We start from the raw sequence: 21,790 nt of genomic DNA on the forward strand, positions 1-21,790 counted from the left end.
GAAGGAACAATCAATGGGTGGTCTGCATGGAAATCTTGCTGTGCACAACAGGCTTTTCTAAGCCCTGGTTGACATCTGCCTGGGTTTATTCCTTGTGCTTAGAAGAGCTGCTCAGCAGCTACAGCTGTGTCAGGGAGCTGGGACACCACATCATTTTGTGTCTACCCCATGGACATGAAGTTCTGCAAATAAATGCACCCAATTGTCACCTCATTTCCCCTCTGACCCAGATACATGTGGAGATTTTTGGGTATTTTTTCCCTGAACGACACTGATATTGGAAATCACGGCAGGTGACTGACTGCTTGGCCAGACTGGGACTTCAGCTACAGAAATAGCAGTATCTGGACAGTCATGGTGACACTGGGTGAAAACAGCCACTGCTCCAGTCAAAATAAACCAACCTCATCCTCATCTTCCTTGGGCACCGTCCTTGGAGTGATGGAGGGATGGGACACACCTGGAATACTCATGTCCATTGGATCTGGACTCTTTCACAGTCAATGGAGAGAAAGTGCTTCTTGTAGGAGGTAATTAACTCCTTCTAAAGTTGGATCCTAGAAGAGTTCACTTCTCTCCACTAACTGTGACCAGTAGTAGAGATGCTGGTGCTGTGGATATGCAGGGTCAGAGGAGATGTCATCTACTGCAAGGTGTTTCCCAGCAGGGCTACAGCAAGGCTGAAGGAGGAGTTTGCATCTTTCTAGCCTGCCTGGTTCAGCAGGACCCTAAGAGACCATTTAAGAGCAGCAGAAGACCTGAGTTGTACTCATGTTCAAACCAGGCTAGTGGGAGAGCCTGGGGTTATCTGGAAAACCAGGGCTCCTCACAGGATAGCCAGCACCTCCTGCAAAGCTTACTACTAGTTGCTCCACAGCTCTTGACCTGTAGTAGCATCTTCTCTTCATGCACAGCAGAATCTGACCAGTTACTGGTTTCCTTTGCAGCCACTTCTATGACAACCCCATCCAGTTTGTTGGACAGTCTGCTTTCCAGTACTTGCCAAAGCTCCATACTCTGTAAGTTCACCACGCACACAGGCAACACATCCAAGCTCCAGGCCCTGTGAGCTGGACACCTTAGCAGCTGTCTTCTTCTTTTTTAGCCCTTCTGGCAATAGAAGACCACAATTCTACTCTTCTGGCCAGCCCTAAGGGCAGTGAGTGCAGCAGTACACACTGCAGATATTTTCTGCTGAGGAGGAATAACTTTGAGAAGGGCATTTTGGAGGGAGCAATTCATTCCTCCTGCCCACCCAGCTCAGAGGCCCTGGAGTCTTCTAGAGTCTACACAGCTGCATTGCCCCCAGCTTTTGGTGCTCAAGGAAACCCTGAACTGTTGTGTAGTTGCCCCAACACAAGGACCTAAATGCATCTGCTTCCTCCCAGAGATGGAGAAGTGGAGGAACGTGTGTCCTGTAACACCAGTGCCATGGCACAAGTCCTCTGAGTGGGCAGCCAGCAGTGACAGTGTTTCCTAAGCCTGTCCTGATACCATCTGGACCACGACAGCTGATCCATGGTGCCTGACTTGCACTGGGTGGCTTGTCCTAATAGCTGACCTGTTGTGGCCCAGCACTAAACACCGAGGCAGAGGCAACCCCAACATCTCCATGTGTGAGACTCACCCAGCCTCTCACTGCTGAGCACATACTCAGGCAAATGAAATAAATCCCTCCAACACCTCTGGGTGCTTTAGATCCCACTGTTGAGCTACAGGAGGCTGGGGTGGGACGTCCTGCTTACATTGCCCATGGTAATTTCTTAGGGTTTTTTCTTTAATTTGAGTAGAGATCATGCCAAGAATGTGAGTGGCTGGCGAAGGTTCTGGGCTTCTGATCACCACATTTGGGTGTGAGGAAGCAGATTATCTACCAAGGCTGATGGGTCTGGGACCTTGGGCAACTCCACTTGCTTCTGGGCCTTCTGTCCTCTTCACTTCACCCTCCTTTCTCTACAGGTCACTCAATGGTGCAACAGACATCAGAGAATTCCCAGACCTTAAAGGCACCACCAGCCTAGAAGTTTTGTGAGTGGCAGCTCTCCCCCTTTTGCCCTGCTATCTGTGCTTCTCCTCCTCCAGGGCTGTCCTGTTTCATGGAGGACAACATTCACAGTGCTGTGCAGCTGGTTGTCTTCAGCTCTGCCTCTCTCTGGCCACTCACCTCTCTGCTTCGTTCCACCCCTGTGACTCCTGAGAGCAGCTTTCCTCTCTGTGAGTTGCTCTCTCTGGGTTGAGTGTGCTCCAATCTTTTCCTTCCTTCCTTCCTTCCTTCCTTCCTTCCTTCCTTCCTTCCTTCCTTCCTTCCTTCCTTCCTTCCTTCCTTCCTTCCTTCCTTCCTTCCTTCCTTCCTTCCTTCCTTCCTTCCTTCCTTCCTTCCTTCCTTCCTTCCTTCCTTCCTTCCTTCCTTCCTTCCTTCCTTCCTTCCTTCCTTCTTCCCTCCCTCCCTCCCTCCCTCCCTCCAGCACTGCCAGGACAGTATCACAGGATCACTCTGGTTGGAAAAGACCTTCAAGATCATCGAGTCCAACCACTACCCCAGCTCTGCCGCATCCACCACTAAACCCTGTTCCCTGGCACCACATCTGTCTGTTTAGATGTCTCCAGGGATGGTGGCTCAAGCACCTCCTTGGACAGCCTGGATCACCAAGTCCGACTCCCACCCCAAAACAGGACAACCCCAAAGTTCACACCATGTCCCTGAAGGGTGTTGTCCAAATGTGTCTTGAAAACTTTCAGGCTTGGAGCCATTTCTGCTTCCCCGGGGAGCCCATTCCAGTGCTCCACCACCCTCTGGGTGAAGAATCTCTTCCTAATGTCCAACCTAAACCTCCCCCTGCACATCTTCCCACCATTCCCTTGGGTGCTATCATTGGTCACCAGAGAGAAGAGGTCAGCTCCTCCTCCTCCTCCTTCCCTAATGAGGAAGCAATAGGTGCCATGAGGTCTCCCCTCAGTCTCCTCTTCTCCAGACTGAACAGACCAAGTGCCTTCAGCCGCTCCTCGTACGGCATCCCCTCTAAACCCTTCCCCAACCTCGTGGCCTCCTCTGGACACCCTCCAGTAGCTTTATATCCTTTTTGTGCTGTGGCACCCCAACCTGCACCCAGGACTCAACTCAAGGACAGTGCAGTGAGGGACACCCCTGCTACCCAGGCTCCTGGAACTGGTTTGGTCCCATCCTCACACCACCAGAGCAGGGAGAGCAGGAATTTGGAGGACATGCTGCCTCTGGCCCCCTGTGCTCTAGGGCATGATTCCACACGCTGTGCCCAGCCTGGGACCCAGATGAGCCTCAGCCCAGGAGTGTGACCTGGCCGTGCCTTGCCTCATGGACGCAGGGACACACTGCCTGTCCCCCATAAACGGGTTTCTGAGGAAGTTGTGGCACCAGGAGCATCACCAGAACAATGAGAAACTGGGATGGCAGAGCATGCCATGGAGGGCACTGCCACCTGCCCTCAAGGTGGCCAAGGACAGCAGTGAATTCAGCACTGAGTAGCATCACAGAATTTCTTACAGACACATTCCCCATCACCCCAGCAGCAGCACCCTTGCCCAAGCCAGCTGGTGTTTGTCTCCAGGTATTTCATTATCCCATTGATACTGTCTCTCCTGCCACCACCTGGGAGCAGTATCTGGGCTATCTGACCGAGTCTGTGCTAGCTCTCAGTGACACTGTTTCTTCTCTCTCCTCCACCCCTCTAGGACCTTGACCCGAGCAGGAATACATCTGCTCCCCAGAGGGATGTGCCAGCAGCTGCCCAGCCTCCGAGTCCTGTGAGTAACCCTTCCTCTGTCCTTTTGTGTCTGGAGAAAAATGCCATCAGAAACCAGGCTTGCTTCTTGTCTGGCTCAGAGAGGTGACAACCGTGGCACACCATCCTGTGCTTCTTGTTTCCATCATCCTTTCCATGCAGAAACCACCATCTCCTTAGGCACTACCTTGAGCTCTGCTCATTCTTGAACTTGCTTCATCCCAGCATGATGCTCTGGACTCAGGGCTGCAGGCAACAAGGAACAGGGTGCAAAGAGGGGGATGTGAAGGGCAGCAGAGTTCCAGAGCTCCTCACTGGACACAGACCAGCAGCCAGGGGTAAATCATTCACACGATGCTCTGCCCCAGCCATGGCTCCCTGCAGATACAGCAGTTCCACCAAGGGCCATCAGCTGGAGGAATCAGAGTATCAGAGAATCATAGGGGTTGGGAGGGACCTCTGAAGACCATGGACCTCTGAGTCCAGCCCCCCTGCTGCAGCAGGAACACCCTGGGCAGGTCACACAGGAACGTGTCCAGACGGGACTTGAAAGTCTCCAGAGAAGGAGACTCCACAGCCTCTCTGAGCAGCCTGTCCCAGGGCTCTGTCACTCTCACAGGAAAGACATTTCTCCTCATGTTGAGGTGGAACTTGCTGTGCTGTCACTTGGTGCCCTTTCCCTCATCCTGTCACAGGCACCACTGAACACAGACTGGCCCAACCCTGACACCCACCCTGCAGATGTTTATAGACATTCATAAGGTCCCCTCTTAGTCTTTTCTTCTCCAGACTAAACAGCCCCAGATCTCTCAGCTTTTCCTCGTATAACAGATGTTCCAGTCTCTTCATCATCCTTGTAGCCTCCGTTGGACTCTCTCCAGTATATCCCTGTCCCCTTGGTCACATCCTGGGAGGGGACAGTCCTGACCTGATGGAGACCTGCAAGGCCACTTGGCCATGGCCCCTCATGTGATGCTGCAGCAGCAGATCATGGTTTGCTCAGGCCAGTGGTCTCCTGGGGTACATCAATAAGAGTACAGTCAATAGGTCAAGGAGGTTCTCCTCCCCCTCTGCTACGCTTTAATGAGACTGCACCTGGAGTGTAGTGTCCAGTTCTGGGATTCCCAGGTCATGAATGACAAGGAGCTACTAGAGAGAGTCCAGGGCAGGGCCACCAAGTGCTGAGGGGACTGGAGCACCTGCCTGTGAGGAAAGGCTGGGAGAGCTGGGGCTGTTCAGCTGCAGAGGAGGAGACTGAGGGGGGATCTCATCAACCCTCACCAGTATCTCCAGGGGTGTCAGCAGGATGGGGCCAGACTCTTCCCAGCAGTGCCCAGTGACAGGACAAGGGGCAATGGGCACAAACTGGAGCACAGGAGGTTCCAGCTGAACATGAGGAGGAACTTGTTGACTGTGAGGGTGACAGAGCCCTGGAACAGGCTGCCCAGGGAGGTGCTGGAGTCTCCTTCTCTGGAGACATTCCCAACCCCTCTGGACGTGTTCCTGTGGGATCTGCTGTAGGTGACCCTGCTCTAGCAGGTGGGGTTGGACTAGATGATCTCCACAGGTCCCTTCCTGGGGAGGGACTCTGGGACTCTAAGTTGCTTTGGCTCCACCTGCTTGCCAAGGCACTGACGGTGCTGAGCACAGGGTGGGCTTTATTCTTTAACCTGGTGCACGATGAAATCATAATCTCAATAAGAACACTGCATCTTCTCAGGAATCACACCCCTTGTTCCTGAGATCCCCAGTGGAAGACATCCCCAGGAAATGAGTCATGAGCCAGTTTTGCAGGAGTGTGCAGCCTTAGGGCAGGCAGGGCCTTGTCTCTCCTCAGTCTGTGTACAAGAAAGGGGAAAAATGAAAACAAGTTTGTTCCAGGAAAGCACCAGGAGTGGATTCTTATTGACAGAAATTGGAAACAGGAGAAAAATGTAAAAACAAAAGGACACAGCTTGTAAATCAGCAGAGCAGTATTTTGGCTCAAGCTCTCCCTGTAGGAAGACCTCTCATCTTTAGACATCTGGACCAATTCAGGGGACACCTTTCCCCCAAAGTGTGGCCTTTGGAATGGCCCAGCTTGGGGGGCCCAAATGCTCTGTGTGTTTTCATGAGATATCAGGCTGAAAACCTTTGCAGCAGAGCCTGCTCTTCATGCCTGCCCCTCCTTGGGGGACAGTTTTATTGGGATACCCCAGCTGGTTCCTTATTCCTCTTTCCCAGTTTATTTAGCTGCCATTAATTGCTCTGCTTTCAGAGTTTGGAGAGAGTACATGGGCCCGTGTTTGTGCATATTTACATCACCTGCCTGTGACATGCACTGGCTTTTGTCCCTGCAGAGCCAGTGGCTGCTCTCACTGCTTTCCCCCACCTTGCCAGCCCCTTGGCAGGGTGACATTACAGCTGTGATACCTCTGAACACAGATGACACCGTTAACACATTTCTGGCTTCCTACTGCTCCCATCATGCTACAGATTTGCTGCAGATCTTGCACTAGGGTTGCAGGACCCACCCTGGGGGCTGAGGCTGGTCATGCAGCCCTGTCATTTCACAGCCTATGCTGGAGGGAGCTGGGCTAGATGAACAGGTGAACCACCAAGTAACCCGTGCTTGGGCAGATGCTCAGAGCAAGCACCAGGTGTGGCAGAAGAGATCCCCTCCCCTGGGGTTCTGCTCTCTGCAGCTGTTCAGAGGGGCAGTCACATCACCTCCCTTCTCCTCCCCCTCTGTTCTGCCCTAGTGAAACCACATCTGGAGTATTGTGTCCAGTTCTGGGCTCCCCAGCTCAAGAGGGACAGGGATTTACTGGAAAGAGTCCAACAGAGGCTACAAGGGTGGTGAAAGGACTGGAACATCTGTCTGATGAGGGAAGACTAAGAGACCTGGGGCTGTTTAGTCTGGAGAAGAAAAGACTGAGAGGAGATCTTATTAATGTCTATAAATATATGAGGGATGGGTGTCAAGAATGGGCCAGTCTCTGTTCAGTGGTGCCCTGTGATAGGACAAGGGGCAATGAACACAAACTGGAACACAGGAGTTCCACCTCAACAGGAGGAAAACAGAGCCCTGGGACAGGCTGCCCAGAGAGGTTGTGGAGTCTCCTTCTCTGGAGACTTTCAAGACCTGTCTGGTTGCCTTTCTGAGTGACCTGCCCAGATGATCTTGCTCTGGCAGGGCAGTTGCACTTGATCTCCAGAGGTCACTTCCAACCTCTACCATTCTCTGATTCTCTCCAGCAATAGCTGCTACCCAAGGGAGGGCTCAGGGGTGCCCTTGCTCTCCTAACATTCCTCCACTGGTCCTTCTCTTGCAGGGACCTGTCTCACAACCAAATCGAAGACCTGCCCAGTTTCCATCAGTGTCAGCAGCTGGAGGAGCTGTGAGTAAAGAGCTGTCCCTGCTCTGGGGTGAAAGGGCTGGTTTTGGGGGGGAGAGGCAGTTCATGCACACAAAACTCAACCACCACCAAGCACCAGGAAAGCTGAGTGTCCTCACCTGCTGTCTGGACTGCAAACAGACCAGAGCTCCATCCTTTGGCTGTGCAATGGTAGAGAGAAAAAATTAGAGAAAATAAACAGTATAGAGAATAGAAGTACAGCCCCTGTGCATAGGAACTGAACTCACTCAGGTCTTTTCAGAGGTCACAGCCACAGCAAACAGAAGTAGGATGTGACAGCACTGAATTTCACTTCACTAACTCAGGTCCCAGCATGTGCTAAACAAGAATGGAGTTTATACCATAAATGTCTTCTGCTGCAAGGTGGGGTCCCATGCCAGGGGCACAAAGCAGTTCTTGTCCACACTGCCCAGGGCTAGTCCCTCTGTCGGTGAAGACTGAGGCTCTCCTCAGGTGTAGCACTTGAGTTGGGTCTCTGGGAGGCTCCTCTAGCTCTGAGACAGAGTTATTAGTGTTCAGTTTCATGTGTCTGGAGATCTGACCCTACATGTCCAATCTTACAGAAGTTCTTGGCCTTTCTGAGAAAACAAAAATAAAAATAGACTTCATGATTTTTAATAGAATTCTGCAACCTGATACAACAGGTTTGTGGGAGCAGCATCCTCACAAAAACACACCATAGAGGTTGGCCCTGGTCTCTGTAGCACCCTTGCCTGATGGCTGCACCAGCTCATCCAGCCTTAGCAAAACCAGACATTGGGACACTGTGAACTCACATGGAAAGGGGAGTGACATGATCCTTGGTGCCTCTCCAGGAGCTCTGAGGTTGGAGTCAGAGCTGAATGAGTTTTTATCTACAGTACTCCCAGGAAAATATTTGAATTGGTAGAAAAGACATCAACTAAAATTTCAGAATTCCAAACCTATAGTTGCATGCATTGTGCCTAAAATTATTCTTAAAATATTTTAGGATGTCCCACATTCAGACTTAACACCAACATTAGGGCACAGTAACCCCCTTTTTTTGGCTATTGAAGTCAGACAGAACATGTCTTCAATGAACATTTTATTACAAAATGTGTATTTGGTCCTGTAAGCCCGAAGTTCCCACCCTGTAAGCTCCACCCCACCGGGCACCAGCATTCCTGCTGGGAAAGAAGTTGGAAGGAGTAACAAGTCAGGTGGTGCAGCCTGGCGTGCAGAGCGCGCCGTGTGCCCTGCTGTGACTGCCACCGACGGGCTTGTACCTGGGAGCTCCTTGAGCTCCTTCCACTAGCTTGCTCCCACTGCCCTTCTTCCCAAGCTCCATCCCTTCACAGAATCACAGAATGTCTCTGGCTGGAAAAGACCTCCAAGGTCATCCAGTCCAGCCCTAGACCTAACACCACAAGCTCACCATGAAACCGTGTCCCTGAGCACCAGGTCCACATGACGTTTAAATGCCTCCAGAGATGGTGACTCCACCACCACCCTGGGCAAACTATTCCACTGCCTGACAACCCTTTCAGTGATGAAATGCTTCCACTCAGGGAGCCCCCAGATCTGTGCACAGAGCTTCCTGAGGCCCTCACCTGAAATCTCAGCTGGTAGGAGGAGTGATGCCTTCTTGGCTACATGGGGCACTCAGAAACCAGCAGGTGTGACACCCTGGCTCTGATATGAACGTGTGGGCAACAACCAGCCACCACCTGTAGGTCCTTGTGTGAGAGGAGCTGAGATCATTTCAGAGTCCAAAGGCAGGCTGGACACCCAACAAGCATCCTGGGAGGTGCGGCAGGTAGAGCACTGGGCAGTGGCTGCCTCCCCTTTCAGAAGGTCACACATGGAGGAGAGCACTTCTGCAGATCTGGGAACTCATTATGGGCATTTCACAGGAATTTTTTAATATATTCATCATCAAGGAGAGGCCGTCTGAACCCCGGAGCTGCAATGGGAGAGAAAGGCTTTGAGCTGCTGGGTTGTTCCTCCTGTTTGCCCCTTGGAATGAGGATAGGTCACCGAAGCTCAAACTGCAACTTCCCCTGTGACAGTTTGTGTCTGCTGCCAGGGACCAAGATCCCTACAAAGTGTGAATGCTGCCTTCAGCTCTTTCCTCAAACCAGTTCCTGTTTTTTCAGTGGTCTCCAGCACAACAGGATCCAGGAAATCCGAGCAGACACGTTTGCACAACTGGTGGCCCTTCGCTCCATGTAAGTCCTGCCTGGCAGGGGCGATGAGCGGGATTATTGCCGGGAGAACAGGAACCACAAACACCCAGCCAGGCTGATGTGAAGCTCCCCCACCCAGCTCCCCCTGCCTCTGCCAGGAGGTTTTGCTCTCCAGTCCCTCTTTCACTTCCCTTTACCAAAGAACAGAACACAAACCTTCTCCCTGGCTTTCCTCCATCTTGCAGACACCTGTCGAGAACCTGCTCACCTGCCAGGCCTGTGGACACTCCACACCACATGTTCTAACTCTCATGCTGCACAGCCCCCATCATGGACACCCACCTCCCCAATTCCCATGCAGACTTACCACGGGGTGCACAAGCTCTAGCACCTCTTTCCTCACACATGCTGGTCCTGGGCTGTGCTCTCCTGCACCATCCTGGCAGAACATCATACTGGATTTGAGATGTTCAGAACCCACCCATATATGGACCCAAATGTGTTTGTCTCCAGAGAGCTGGAATGAGATATAACTTGGTGCTGGCCAAGGCGTTTGCATCAAATCCCTTGACCAGTCAGTGTCAGCAGCTTCACTGCTCTGCACCCCTCTTACTGCCATGTCCTTGCCTTGCAGAGACCTGAGCTGGAATTCCATCTGGTTCATCCACCCTGAAGCCTTCGTGACCCTGCACTCCCTCACCAAGCTGTAAGTTGCAGTGACATTTCTTTCCCAGTGAGCCTTGGCCAGCAGGTATCTGAGGAGCTCAGACTGACTCCCCAAGCTACCAGGACACCAGAGGGCTGCAGTGCTGAGGTCCATGTCTCAGCACTGACACGGGCAGATGAAATCCCAAGTTTCCTACCAATATTAAAGGGATGAGGAAAGAGCAGAAGGGACCATCTTTGAGGTGCTCTCATCCTGAACACTTGAACTTCCACCTTCTGGTCCTTTCAAACCTGCCTTAGATGCTTTTATAAAAGATCAGCATTAGAGACTAGATCATTTCAGCAAGAGTCATTGAGGACCATCTCTGGTGGCTCTGGAGGGGTCCCAAGTTCTCAGCCTACTCACTCCTGGGTATGTTATGGGCTGGGAGCTGCAGTCATACCTGACCCGTTATGGAGGGAGTGGTGGAGGAAGAGATGCATGGGGCAGACACAGGGTGGTAGACACCACCCAGAGCTTCCAGCATGGGCATTAACCCCTGGCCTTCCTTTTCCCCAGGGATCACAGTATCATTCCATTTACTCCTGTCCTAGCTGGAGCCAGGATGAAGCCAATTTTCCTATTACTGATTTTTTTTTTCCTTCAGTAAGTTTTCTTTTAACTAGTCACAGAGCCTTCCAGCTAAGGCTGATAAGAGTGAAATGTTTCTCTAACTGCTGGGTCTTCAAGGTCACATCTTTACTCTGCTGGCTCAGACACTACAGGGAGATCTATGACCTCCCCGTTAAGGGGGGGTTATAATGTGGGCTTAAAATTGGGCCCCACGTTGGTGACCCAGCCAAGTCTCTCTCTTTTTCTCTCTCTCCTTCCCTACCTGGCCGGGAGGGGATCGAGAGCATTGTTGTCAAACCTGAGTCAAACAGTGACATCTCCAGAGGCTCCTGGTCCACGTGCAGCAGCCAGGCCCTTTGCAGCATCACATTTGAGGAGCAGGCAGCAGGATACCCCCACCAGCACAACCCTGACCAGCCTCCCTCTCTGCTCTTCCTTCTCCAGGGACTTGACTGAAAACCGTCTGGTCACGCTGCCTCTGGACGGTTTGGGTGGACTGACCCATCTGAAGCTCCAAGGCAACCCAGCTCTCTCTGAGCCTTTCTCCAAGGACAGCTTCCCCAAAATGAGGTACTTCTGGTGCTGGCTCCTTCACTCCTGGCACAGCCTGGATTTGCTGAGAGCAATAAACCTTCTGCTTCCCGTGTTTATCTCCTGCATTCCTCCACCTTTCCAGGCCAATAGCTTGAGGAACCTTCATCTGCTGCTGACAGGTTTCAGCTTTCAAAGCCTCCCAGGGCAGAGCAGTGAGGCACTCACACACACACAAGTGGGTAGCCAGGAGCTGGCCCAGCTCAGGGCTCCTCTCAATGGAAAACATGCCCAGAAACCAGCCCCGGATAATGACATCCAGCTTTCCTTCCATAAACTGTTTGTGTGGCTGTGTCTTGTCTGCTGTGGATTAATGAGGAGCCTGGAGGGGTGAAACTGAGGAAGATGAGGCTGCAAAAGGCTGGGAGCACAGAGCTGCACCACAGGCCCTGCCTCTTCTGACCCTGCATGGTGGGACTCCAGAGGGCACCTGCCTGCACAGGGAGGGGCCCATGGTCCAGATGACTCCAAGTCCCCTGAGGTGAAGCCACCTTTAGTTTGGGTCTCCCAGGAGGTTCCCTTGGAGCCAAGTGTGCATGAGCAGATGCTCCTACTCATCCAGTAAGGGTTCCCAAGGCTGGAATTTCTCCAATCTAGACACCTACTGCTGGAGTCACAAACCACTGCACCAACACTGGGCTCCAGAGCTCAGGTCCAATTAAAGTGAGGATCTCTCCTTCTGGCCTCCCTCAGCAGTGGGACCTCCAGGACTTTCTTTTCTGAATTTTTCTGACTCACCATAGCTGGGATCTGCTGTATGACTGGTTTCCAGGGGACCCCAGAAGTTTCTGGAGGGCTTGTCACACCTGGGATGGCAGTTCCCTGTGCAGAGCAAGTCAAGCTCAGCACTTCCAGGGCCATTCCTCCTCCAGACTCATTCCACTGACATCTGTGGAGCCGATCTCCATTCGTACCAGTGAGACTGAGTCTGCAGGAGTGGTTCATTGAGCCACACCAGGAAATGGACCCCTTAAGATTTCCTAAATTGGGGTACTGCCATGAAGTAGTTTTAGTCTTGGGGCACACATCTGGAGGAACCCTCTGTTCTTAGCCACCCTGGGAGGATCTGTACCTCCCCACCACCTCTCAATAATAGGAGTTAATGTGGAGCTTATAAAAGGCAGCAAGCTTGTACACAGAGTTCCTGTGGCCTGCTGGGACTCAGCCAGAAATATTTGGGAACTTAAAATGAAACCATATTTTTAGAATATAGAGTTTCACTGTATTTACTGATCTTGTCAGAAGACCTTAATTGTCTGGAAAACCTGAGGTTCCTTTGTCTTCATCAGCAGTCACCCTCACTTCCAGCAAAGAAGCTTCAGTTCGCTGTCTTTAAAGCAAATGTAGCTGCTGCCTGATAGCCTGGTATTTCATCCAGAAGATCACAGAATCATAGAATCATTAAGGTTGGAAGGGACCTTAAAGATCATCAAGTTCCAACCCCCCTGCCATGAGCAGGGAACCCTCCCACCAGACCAGGCTGCACAAAACCTCGTCCAACCTGGTCTTAAAACTCTCCAGGGATGGGGCATCAACAACCTCCCTGGGCAACCCATCCCAGTTCCTCAGCACCCTTAGAGTGAAGAATTTCTTCCTAATATCTAACTTAAATCTTCCCCCTCTCAGTTTAAAACCATCACCCCTTGTCCTGACATTATCTTCTTTCATGGAATATCCCTCCCCAGCTTTCCTGGAGCCCCTTCAGACACTGGAAGGTGCTCTCAGGTCTCCCTGGAGCCTTCTCCTCTCCAGGCTGAACACCCCAACTCTCCCAGCCTGTCTCCAGAGCAGAGCTGCTCCAGGCCTTTGATAGATATTCAGCTGCTGTTTAATTAACCTTGTAATCCAGGCTATAATTAGCAGCTAACAATTCTACTTTCAACTAGAAATCAGACATGTTAAATTAACTTGCTGCCTTTGAGAGACCTGAGATTTCCCTGGCAGGAATGAGCCACTCATGGAAGTGGAGGTTGGAGGTGCCTCTGCCCTCCAACAACGAGCAAGAGGGACCTTGTACTTGCTCAAGCTCTTGGGAAGTTTCTCACCTCAAGCAAAAGAAAGGATGCCCAGGAAAAAATGGCCTTGGGGTAAAAAGTTAAGGCTCCACATGCACGAGGCAGGTTGCCAGAGGGCATGGGAGAGAGAGGCTGGTTCAGCCTTGGGAGAACAGCTGAAAGGCTTCTAGGAGTTATCCCGAACAGTTTGCTCAGAGAGGTGGTAGGTGCCCATCCCTGGAAATGGTTGAGGCCAGGTTGGACAGGGCTCTGAGCAACCTGGTCTACCTGAATATGTCCCTGCTCACTGCAGGGGGTTGGACTTGAAGGACCCTTCCAACCCAAACCATTCTGTGATTCTGTGGTCCAGGAATTTCAGTGAAGTTTCCAAACCTGGTGTTTGACAACATCCTATCGACAGTGGCTTAAGTGCCAGAAGTGGGCAGTGCAGAGACACCCTGGGGTGACTTGGGTCCACACTCTGTCCTACACGGAGTCCTTTCCCTCACCAGAGCAAGAGCCCGTTCCAATGTAACCATCGCCTGATAAACTTGCTTTTGTCACATGTGGAAATCAAGCAAAACATGCAAAGCCACGGAGGTGATGCCCCTAAAACTTCTGCTTTCCCCCTTTGCAGAGTCCTCGAGGTACCTTATGCCTACCAGTGCTGTACCTATGGAAGCTGCAGCAGCTTCTTCAAGATGTCCAACCAATGGGAGGCAGAAGACATGAGCCCTGAGGAGGAGGATCCCCACAAGAGAACCATGGAACTGTTTCCAGGTCACACTGATAATCACTGTAAGTAAATTGGCCTGAATGGTGACCAGTCCATGGGCAGGGCATGCTGCGAGTTGGTAGGTGACCCAGCACTTGCAGACGTGGTCCCACTGCCAGCCATGCACTTGCTCCATGGAGTTACACCTGCCTCAGGCACAACTGAAGGCAGCCTGATCCTTCTCCAGCTCTGGAGGCCAGGTATTGAGAATGAGCTTCAGTTAGTATTACTGCACTGGAGAAAGAGCTGATCTGGTGCATCCAAACATTCACCATCTAACAGAAAGCTCTGGCAACCCTCAACAGCATGGACATGTTTGCTGGTTTGGCCTTATTGGCTTTGGAGGGAGGCTGCCCCTGGAGGTAGCTGAGGTTACATGGGACAGCTTCTGGGCTTGGTCATTAAAGCCCTGGCAAGTGCAGAGCCTTTGGCAGGACACCAGTCTGTGTTGCTTCCACATACAGAGGATGGACCCTGGGATTAATCTGAATAAGAGAATGAACTCAAAGAACTGGAACTTGCAGAGGTAGAGAGCCACGTGTCACGGAGTCAGCGTGCTCAGGGCTGGAAGGGACCTCTGGAGATCATCTAGTCCAAACCCTGCTAGAACAGGGTCACCTACAGCAGATCACACAGGAACACATCCAGATGGGTCTGGAATGTATCCAGGAATGGAGACTCCAGCACCTCTCTGGGCAGCCTGTCCCAGGACTCTGTCACCCCTGTTTTTCCTCATGTTCACCTGGAACCTCCTGTGCTCCAGTCTGCGCCCATTGCCCCTTGTCCTGTCACTGGGCACTGCTGCAAAGAGACTGGTCCCATCCTCCTGACACCCCCTGTAGATACTGATAAGGGCTGATGAGATGTCAATGCCCTGCTGCTCCAGCAAAGGTCAGGGTCAAGTATGAAGAAAAGGATGTTTGGTGATGTGATGAGTGCAGCACAGGGGCCAGTCCCTGCAGGGGACAAGGGACACCAGGTTACAGATGAGCAGCTCCTTCTGTTCCAGGGACAATTTAATCTGTTCTCCAAAACTCCCTCCTGCAGTGACCTCCATGAAATCTGTTGCAGGAGGCCAGCAGAGGAGGTGGAACAGGTTTCCCAGGGAAGCTGTGGCTGCCCCATCCCTGGCAGTGTTGAAGGGCAGGTTGGATGGGGCTTGGAGCAGCCTGGGCTGGTGGGAGGTGTCCCTGCCCATGCAGGGGGTTGGATCTAGATGATCTTTAAGGTCCTGTTCCAGTGTCTCACAACCCTCACAGGAAAGAATTTCCTCCTCATGTCCAACCTCAAGCTCCCTCTTGCAGTTTTCATCCATCCCCCTCATCCCATCCCTCCCTGCCCTTGTCCCAAGTCCCTCCCCAGCTTTCCTGGAGCCCCTTCAGGCACTGGAAGGTGCTCTAAGGTCTCCCTGGAGCCTTCTCTTCTCCAGGCTGAACACCCCAACTCTCTCAGCCTGTTTTTATAGCAGAGGTAACAAATTGTTGCTTTATTTCTGTTCCCAGTGCTTGCTTTCTAATGGCCACCACTGCTATTTGCTGTGTTCCATGAATCTTGTATGAATTCCATATTAAAGAGGAAAAAGCTCCCAAGCATTCCTTCCATGCAAGAGATAAAGTGGCCTTGTTAAAGAAAATGAGGCAAGGCCCTGTCCCTGCAGAGTGCAGCCAGGCTTGGCAGGGCACTTGGATGCTGTGGGGGACACTTCCAGCCACCAATGTCCCCTCAGCCCTGCCAAGGTGCTTCCAGCCAGGCACTGAGGACACCTTTCCAAACCAGTCCACAGAACTTCACAGCCCAGGGGGTGAAAGGCAGCTTGTTCCAGGCAGCCAGGGAGGGGTGAGAAGGGCTCCTGGGGACACAGCCCTGCTCCAGCAGCCAGGCAACCTGTGTTCTGCAGCCAGCACCCATCGCCCAGACCAGCCCAGCACCCAAGGCACCCTCTGATGCCAGCCACACACTTGCATGGTTATTGTTGACAGGAGGACACTGCTTTACCCAGTCCAGTACCCCCATTAGCTTGTAAAGCTGACTAATTATCTCTTGCAACCATTCTGCAAACCCTGGAGGGTCCTCAGAGATATATTTTTCCTGCTTGTCTCATTCAAGAAGGCAACTCAAATCCCCACAGAAGCACCTGCCCAGGCCCACTGCAGCCACACATGCCCTAACTTGGAGGGAGAAAGCAACTGTCTGCAAACCCCACGTGGGGACTGACTGTCCTGGCTGAGGCAGACAACACATCAGAGGAAGAAGCAGCCAGCCCAACGTTTTTTCCTTCTATCCCTTCTCCAGCAGTTCTCCTCCTCTTCCACTGTAGTGCTGGTACAGCCAGTTGGGAGCTATTTCCCATGGAAAGGGCACTACTACCAAAGTCCTTTACTTCCGTAAGGCCTCAGAAAGTGGAGACAACTTCACAAAATTCAAATTAAAAAGGGCTACTTCAAAAACAATGCAGTCTGTCTTGCTAGAACACAACAGATATTTCTTCTCTCTACAGTTCCCAGGACAGAAAGCCCTTTTTTCCAGCAGAGAGAGGTACAGGTTCTGTTTTGGATCCCACTGTGCTGGCCAAGGATTGCTTTGCACTTCACAGCTAGCTCAGTAGGCCGGGCAAAACAAAAGGTCGTTCCTTCACTTCATGCAAACGTTCAACCTATGCTCAAACTTTGTGCAGTCTGGGCCTTTGAAGAGCAAAGGGGATGGGACAAATCACACTGCAACAGTACCAGGGGTTGGGTGGCAGAAAGTGCAAATCTCTGCATTGGTTTGAGTACCATGACTGCACAGCACAGCCTCTGCTCCACGGATGGAAAAGCCACTGGAGATTTACAAGACTATGAAATACAAAGAGGAAATATTTTTCCATCCCACTGTGAGTGTTTTCTTGCCAGACTCCAAAGCAGCAATAATATTTCAGCTCTTCTACAGAGAGATTTTTTTAAATGGCATTTTTTTCCAAAGCTCACTGAAACCAAGAAAGCCACAATGCTTGTCAGGAGGCACCAAAGATAGCACATTATTTGTCATCGTTCTGTAATCAAATCATCCCAGTTGTCTTTCCAAACACAGGCAGGGAGCAGACCTCATGAGAGGCACCATTTCTAAATAGATTAGGCAACTGAAGCCACTTAGCTTTGCCAGATCTTTCTTGTGGAAAGTCACCTTCCTGACCAGTCTGAGCTGCCAGGTGCACCCCTAGCCACCAGCATCAGTCCTACCACCCCAGGGAGGGCTCATCCCACAGCCACAGGTCCAGCTCCCTGGCTGTCAGGGTGTGGCAAGCACAAAACATGTCCTTTCCCCTTCCTTCCACTCGCAGAAAATCCTCTGGAGGTCTCCACGGGGAGCAGAAGGCCGTGCTGGTGCCGTGGGTGGGGATGGTGCAGGGGGACAGCAGCTGTCCTCACTGTGTCCCAGTGCTGGGAATCAGTGCTGGTTTGAGAAGTAACAAAGCAGGAAGGCATGTCTTGGGTTAGATTAAGAGAATGCCATTCTCTCTGGTAAAGAACTTCAGCTACAGGCCATCAAAAGCACAGCTGAGGGCTCAGCCCCTTTCTCTCCCAGCAGCTTCTCCTTCAGCCAGGGAGTCTCTGCCTGACCCTCAGTCAGCCCAAGCGTGGCTAAGGGAGCAGCCACCAGCAGGATGGAGATGCTGGCCCAGCAGCCTGGGCTCTGAGGACAGTGCAGCCTGGACCCCACAGATCCAACGTCTGCAGGCACAGGCCATCAGTCTGCACTTAACCAAAGCCAGGACTGGGAACCTCCAGAGGTAAAAACCAAGCACGACAGTCCCAAGAAGTCATAGGACATAAAATAAAGACATACATTGGGTCTTCTTGTCTTTCTGCTTCTGAGCCATTTGGTGGTGGTGGCTGATGACAAAGCACTTGTGCTCAAGTAGAGGCTAATGGCTCTCTTTGAACAAAGATCCAAAGTCCCTGTTGGTGAACTAACATGGGACAAGGCCTGCCCAGAAAGCTTCCATTTAGAAGATGCATTTGAAGGCTTTGTTTTCTTTAACCACACAGGCTAGAATAATTCTTTATTTTTAATAAAGCATGTTGGGAGGAGTGATCTGCAGTCACACAACTCTGGGATCTTGGGCTCTTATACTACAAACGTTGGGAGTAACCTAAAAAAATGTGGTTGGCCACATCACAATCCACCAATGTTTACAAGACCTTCTCCCTCTGCAGCAGTGACTGCAGGGGACAAATTGGACACCAGCAGCTACTTTGATCTTCTGGGCTTCGAGCTGGCTAGGAAGGTCTATGTTGAGGACAGGCAGTGGGAAAAGCTTCTGGCCCAGGTAGCCCTGATGGTCCTGCTTGTTCTTCTCTGAGCACCACTTCTTGTTTTCTCCCCAGATGACCTAGATGCAGATGAGCTCCAGCTGGACCTTGAGGAATCAAAGCTGCACCCCACTATTCAGTGCACACCAAGCCCCGGTGAGAAGCCAAGGAAACCTTTTGAACACATCTGGGATCCTTTGGGCTTCTCCTATGAAGACAGGCTGAGAGACCTTGGATGTTCAGCCTGGAGAAGAGAAGGCTCCAGGGAGACCTGAGAGCACCTTCCAGTGCCTGAAGGGGCTCCAGGAAAGCTGGGGAGGGACTTCAGAGAAGGGCAGGGAGGGATGGGATGAGGGGCAATGGATTAAAACTGGAAGGGGGGAGATTTAGGCTGGACATTAGGAAGAAATTCTTGCCTGTGAGGGTGGTGAGACCCTGGCCCAGGTTGCCCAGGGAAGCTGTGGCTGCCCCATCCCTGGCAGTGTTGAAGGGCAGGTTGGATGGGGCTTGGAGCAGCCTGGGCTGGTGGGAGGTGTCCCTGCCCATGCAGGGGGTTGGGACTGGATGATCTTTGAGGTTCATTCCTTCCCAAACCAGGCTGGGATTCTATGACTCTCTCAGTCCCCAGGCTCCCACAGCCCTTCCTGCTGTGTCTCACAGATGCACAGATTAGAAACCTGAGTGGTTGGGCTTTGGGCAAACTGGGGACAAGTGAGAAGCTTCTCCCACCTGGATGTAGCTGCCCTCCTATAAGGAGAGGACAAGGTCATGGTATCCCAGGCAACACCAGCTCCTCCAGCCACCAATTGCCCAAGTCAGACTTTGGCTCTGAACAAGCTCCTGTTCCCTGGCAAGACTTAGACTTTGCTTTGCCCCCCAGGCCAAGAACACTGTCCTTTAGACAAGACCTTGTCCTTTATCTCCTGATTTTTGCAGCACTGCAGGATACTTTACCCTCTGTCCTGACAAACAGAGCAAAGGGAGGTGCTGGCCTGTACCCAGCCACTCTCTCCTTTCTTCCATCAAAACCATACCAGCAGGGCTCTGAATGAGGAAGCTGCCTTCTGATTTTGTCCCCATTTGCAGCTGAGTGGTGTCCTACACAAGCACAGCTGGAGGCTGGAGAGCTCTGGCTCCATCCAGGCAGCTGAAGGACACTGCCAGGAACAGAGATTTTCCCACTTTTCTGACTGAGTTTGCTGCTAAAGAGTCAAGAAGGAACAAGATCTTAGGGGAGGGCATGGCCTGGGTGCAGAGGTGCTGCCTCTCTGAGGAAAGGCAGCCAAAGTCCCTGCCCCTTGGAGCTGAACAAAATTTCCCAGTTCCCTCTAATTTCCCTTGCTCTCTGCCACCTAAACCTTGGCCCATCCTGTGTCTGTTTTTTCTGAGTTCCTGCCCTGAGCCCCTCCCTGGAACATCCAAACCCCTTGCAGAGGCAGCTCTCATTGCACTGTCCCTCCCTCTCTTCTTTTTCTTTTGGCAAACAGTACCCACCATCAATCCCTCTTTTACTGCTCCATGACCTTCCCTTACTCACTTCCCTTCTCCCTATGTCCATCCTCCACCATTCTTTCTCCTGACATCCTCCCACATTCTCCTTTCCCGGGCCCCTTTTTCCCTCCCTACCACCCCAGCTTCCTCCCATCTGCTGTTTCTCTCCCCTGCTCTAACCCTTTATCTCACCTTGGCCATCCCCTCCATGCAGAGGCCGTTCCTGCAGAAGCAGTGGCACATGGCTTAGCCAAGGTCTTGGGCACGCAGCAGGGGTTGGCAAACAGCAGAGAGACACCTCTCATGTCTCCACACCACTGACTCCAAGATATAAACTCCCAGGAATACTCTGGGCGTAACTTTGTGGTTTGTTTTCTTCCAGGTCCTTTCAAGCCTTGTGATAACTTGTTTGAGAGCTGGATCATCCGCCTGGGAGTCTGGGTCATCGTGCTGGTCTCGGTGCTCTGCAATGGGCTGGTCATTCTGGCTGTCTTTGCTTCTCCCAGCTACCTCTCTCCAGTTAAGTTCCTCATCGGCTCCATAGCTGGGGCCAACCTGCTGACAGGTGTCTCCTGCAGCCTGCTGGCTCTGGTGGATGCCCTGACCTACAGCCAGTTTGCCAAATTTGGCACCAGATGGGAGACAGGCGTGGGCTGCCAGGTGACAGGGTTCCTGGCCGTGCTGTCCTCCCAGGCCACCACCTTCCTGCTGACCCTGGCTGCCGTGCAGTGCAGCATCTCGGCCTCCAGCGTGCGGGGCTACGGGAAGTCACCCTCCCTAGGCAAGGTCAAGGTCGCTGCCTTCTGCTGCCTGCTGCTGTCCTCTGTGGCTGCCGTTCTGCCTCTCTTCTCCCTTGGGGAGTACGGAGCATCCCCTCTCTGTCTCCCGTACCCCATCCCGGGTGGAAAACCTACCACGCTGGGCTTCACTGTGGCCTTGGTGATGACCAACATGCTCTGCTTCCTGACTATCACGGGCACCTACATCCGGCTCTACTGCAACCTGCTCAAGGGGGAGTTCAGCGCTGTCTGGGACTGTGCCATGGTCAAGCATGTGGCCTGGCTGATCTTCACCAACTGCCTCCTCTACTGCCCAGTGGCCTTCCTCACCTTCTCCTCCACGCTCAACCTCTTCCTCATCACCCCAGAGGTCATAAAATCTGTCCTCCTTGTGGTCCTGCCCCTGCCCGCCTGCCTGAACCCCTTGCTCTACCTGCTCTTCAACCCCCACTTCAGAGATGACCTCCGCCTGCTGAGGCAGAAGGGCCAAGACAAGGGGAGGTACCCCCAGTCCTGTGGGGTCAGTGACATGGAGAAAAGCTCCTATGACTCCACCCAGGCTCTGGTGAGCTTCTCTGACATCGACCACATATTAGAGGCACCCGACTCACTGGGAGTGCACCCCATCCTCGACAGCTACAGCTTCCCCTCCATGACAGTTGTCCCCTGCCAGCAAAGGGTGGGCACCAGAGGGAAGGAGAGGGGCTTCTCTGAGCACTGTCCTTGCCTCAGTGACAGTGAGCTGCTGATCTCTTCAGAGAGCCGAGACCCAGCTGGCAGCAGCCTGCGGATAGCCTTCTTCCCCCCCCCACCCACACCACCCTACACATCTCACTTATAAACCTGCTCTGAGTAGCCCAACAGCTCCACACACACACACCGAGGACCTGTCCCAGCACCGGGTGGCCAGCAAGGTGACAGCAGGCTGCTCCATGTCAAGCACTAGTACAACCCAACTACCCTCACCCCCATCATACCTGCCTGGGCATCCGGCACCGCTCTCCAGCTGCCACCTGCCTGGAAGGGCTCTGGCCGAGCTCCAGATACCCAGGGCTGGCCATGGGAGGAGATAAACCCCCTGCATGAGTGTTCCCCTGCCTAGGGACTGCCTAGGAGAGAGCTCCACCAGCTCAGGAGCTGGGTCAGGGAGACTCTCCTCCTCATCATCCTGCAGCCTCACAAGCTGGCGGAGCCTGAGACAAAGCCAAGCATGTCCTGTGGAGGCAGAGGTGTCTTAGCAACCAAAAGCTATTGCTCTGTGGCAGAGACACATGGAAATGGCCAAC

General features: G+C 52.5%; 1 protein-coding gene across 1 annotated transcript in view; it reads left to right on the forward strand.

Moving 5' to 3' along the window:
- Positions 1-21,345, forward strand: part of LGR6 (leucine rich repeat containing G protein-coupled receptor 6) — a 139,407-nt gene extending 118,062 nt beyond the window's left edge. The window contains exons 9-18 of the mRNA XM_051639319.1: positions 948-1,019; positions 1,960-2,028; positions 3,709-3,780; positions 7,073-7,138; positions 9,274-9,345; positions 9,938-10,009; positions 11,027-11,152; positions 13,805-13,965; positions 18,310-18,390; positions 20,108-21,345. Of these exons, the coding sequence (XP_051495279.1) occupies positions 948-1,019; positions 1,960-2,028; positions 3,709-3,780; positions 7,073-7,138; positions 9,274-9,345; positions 9,938-10,009; positions 11,027-11,152; positions 13,805-13,965; positions 18,310-18,390; positions 20,108-21,345 (2,029 nt within the window). The remainder of the gene's footprint in view (positions 1-947; positions 1,020-1,959; positions 2,029-3,708; positions 3,781-7,072; positions 7,139-9,273; positions 9,346-9,937; positions 10,010-11,026; positions 11,153-13,804; positions 13,966-18,309; positions 18,391-20,107) is intronic.
- The last annotated feature ends 445 nt before the right edge of the window (positions 21,346-21,790 follow it).

This window comes from Apus apus, chromosome 23 (assembly GCF_020740795.1).
Source record: "Apus apus isolate bApuApu2 chromosome 23, bApuApu2.pri.cur, whole genome shotgun sequence".
NCBI classification, from domain to species: Eukaryota; Metazoa; Chordata; class Aves; order Apodiformes; family Apodidae; genus Apus; species Apus apus.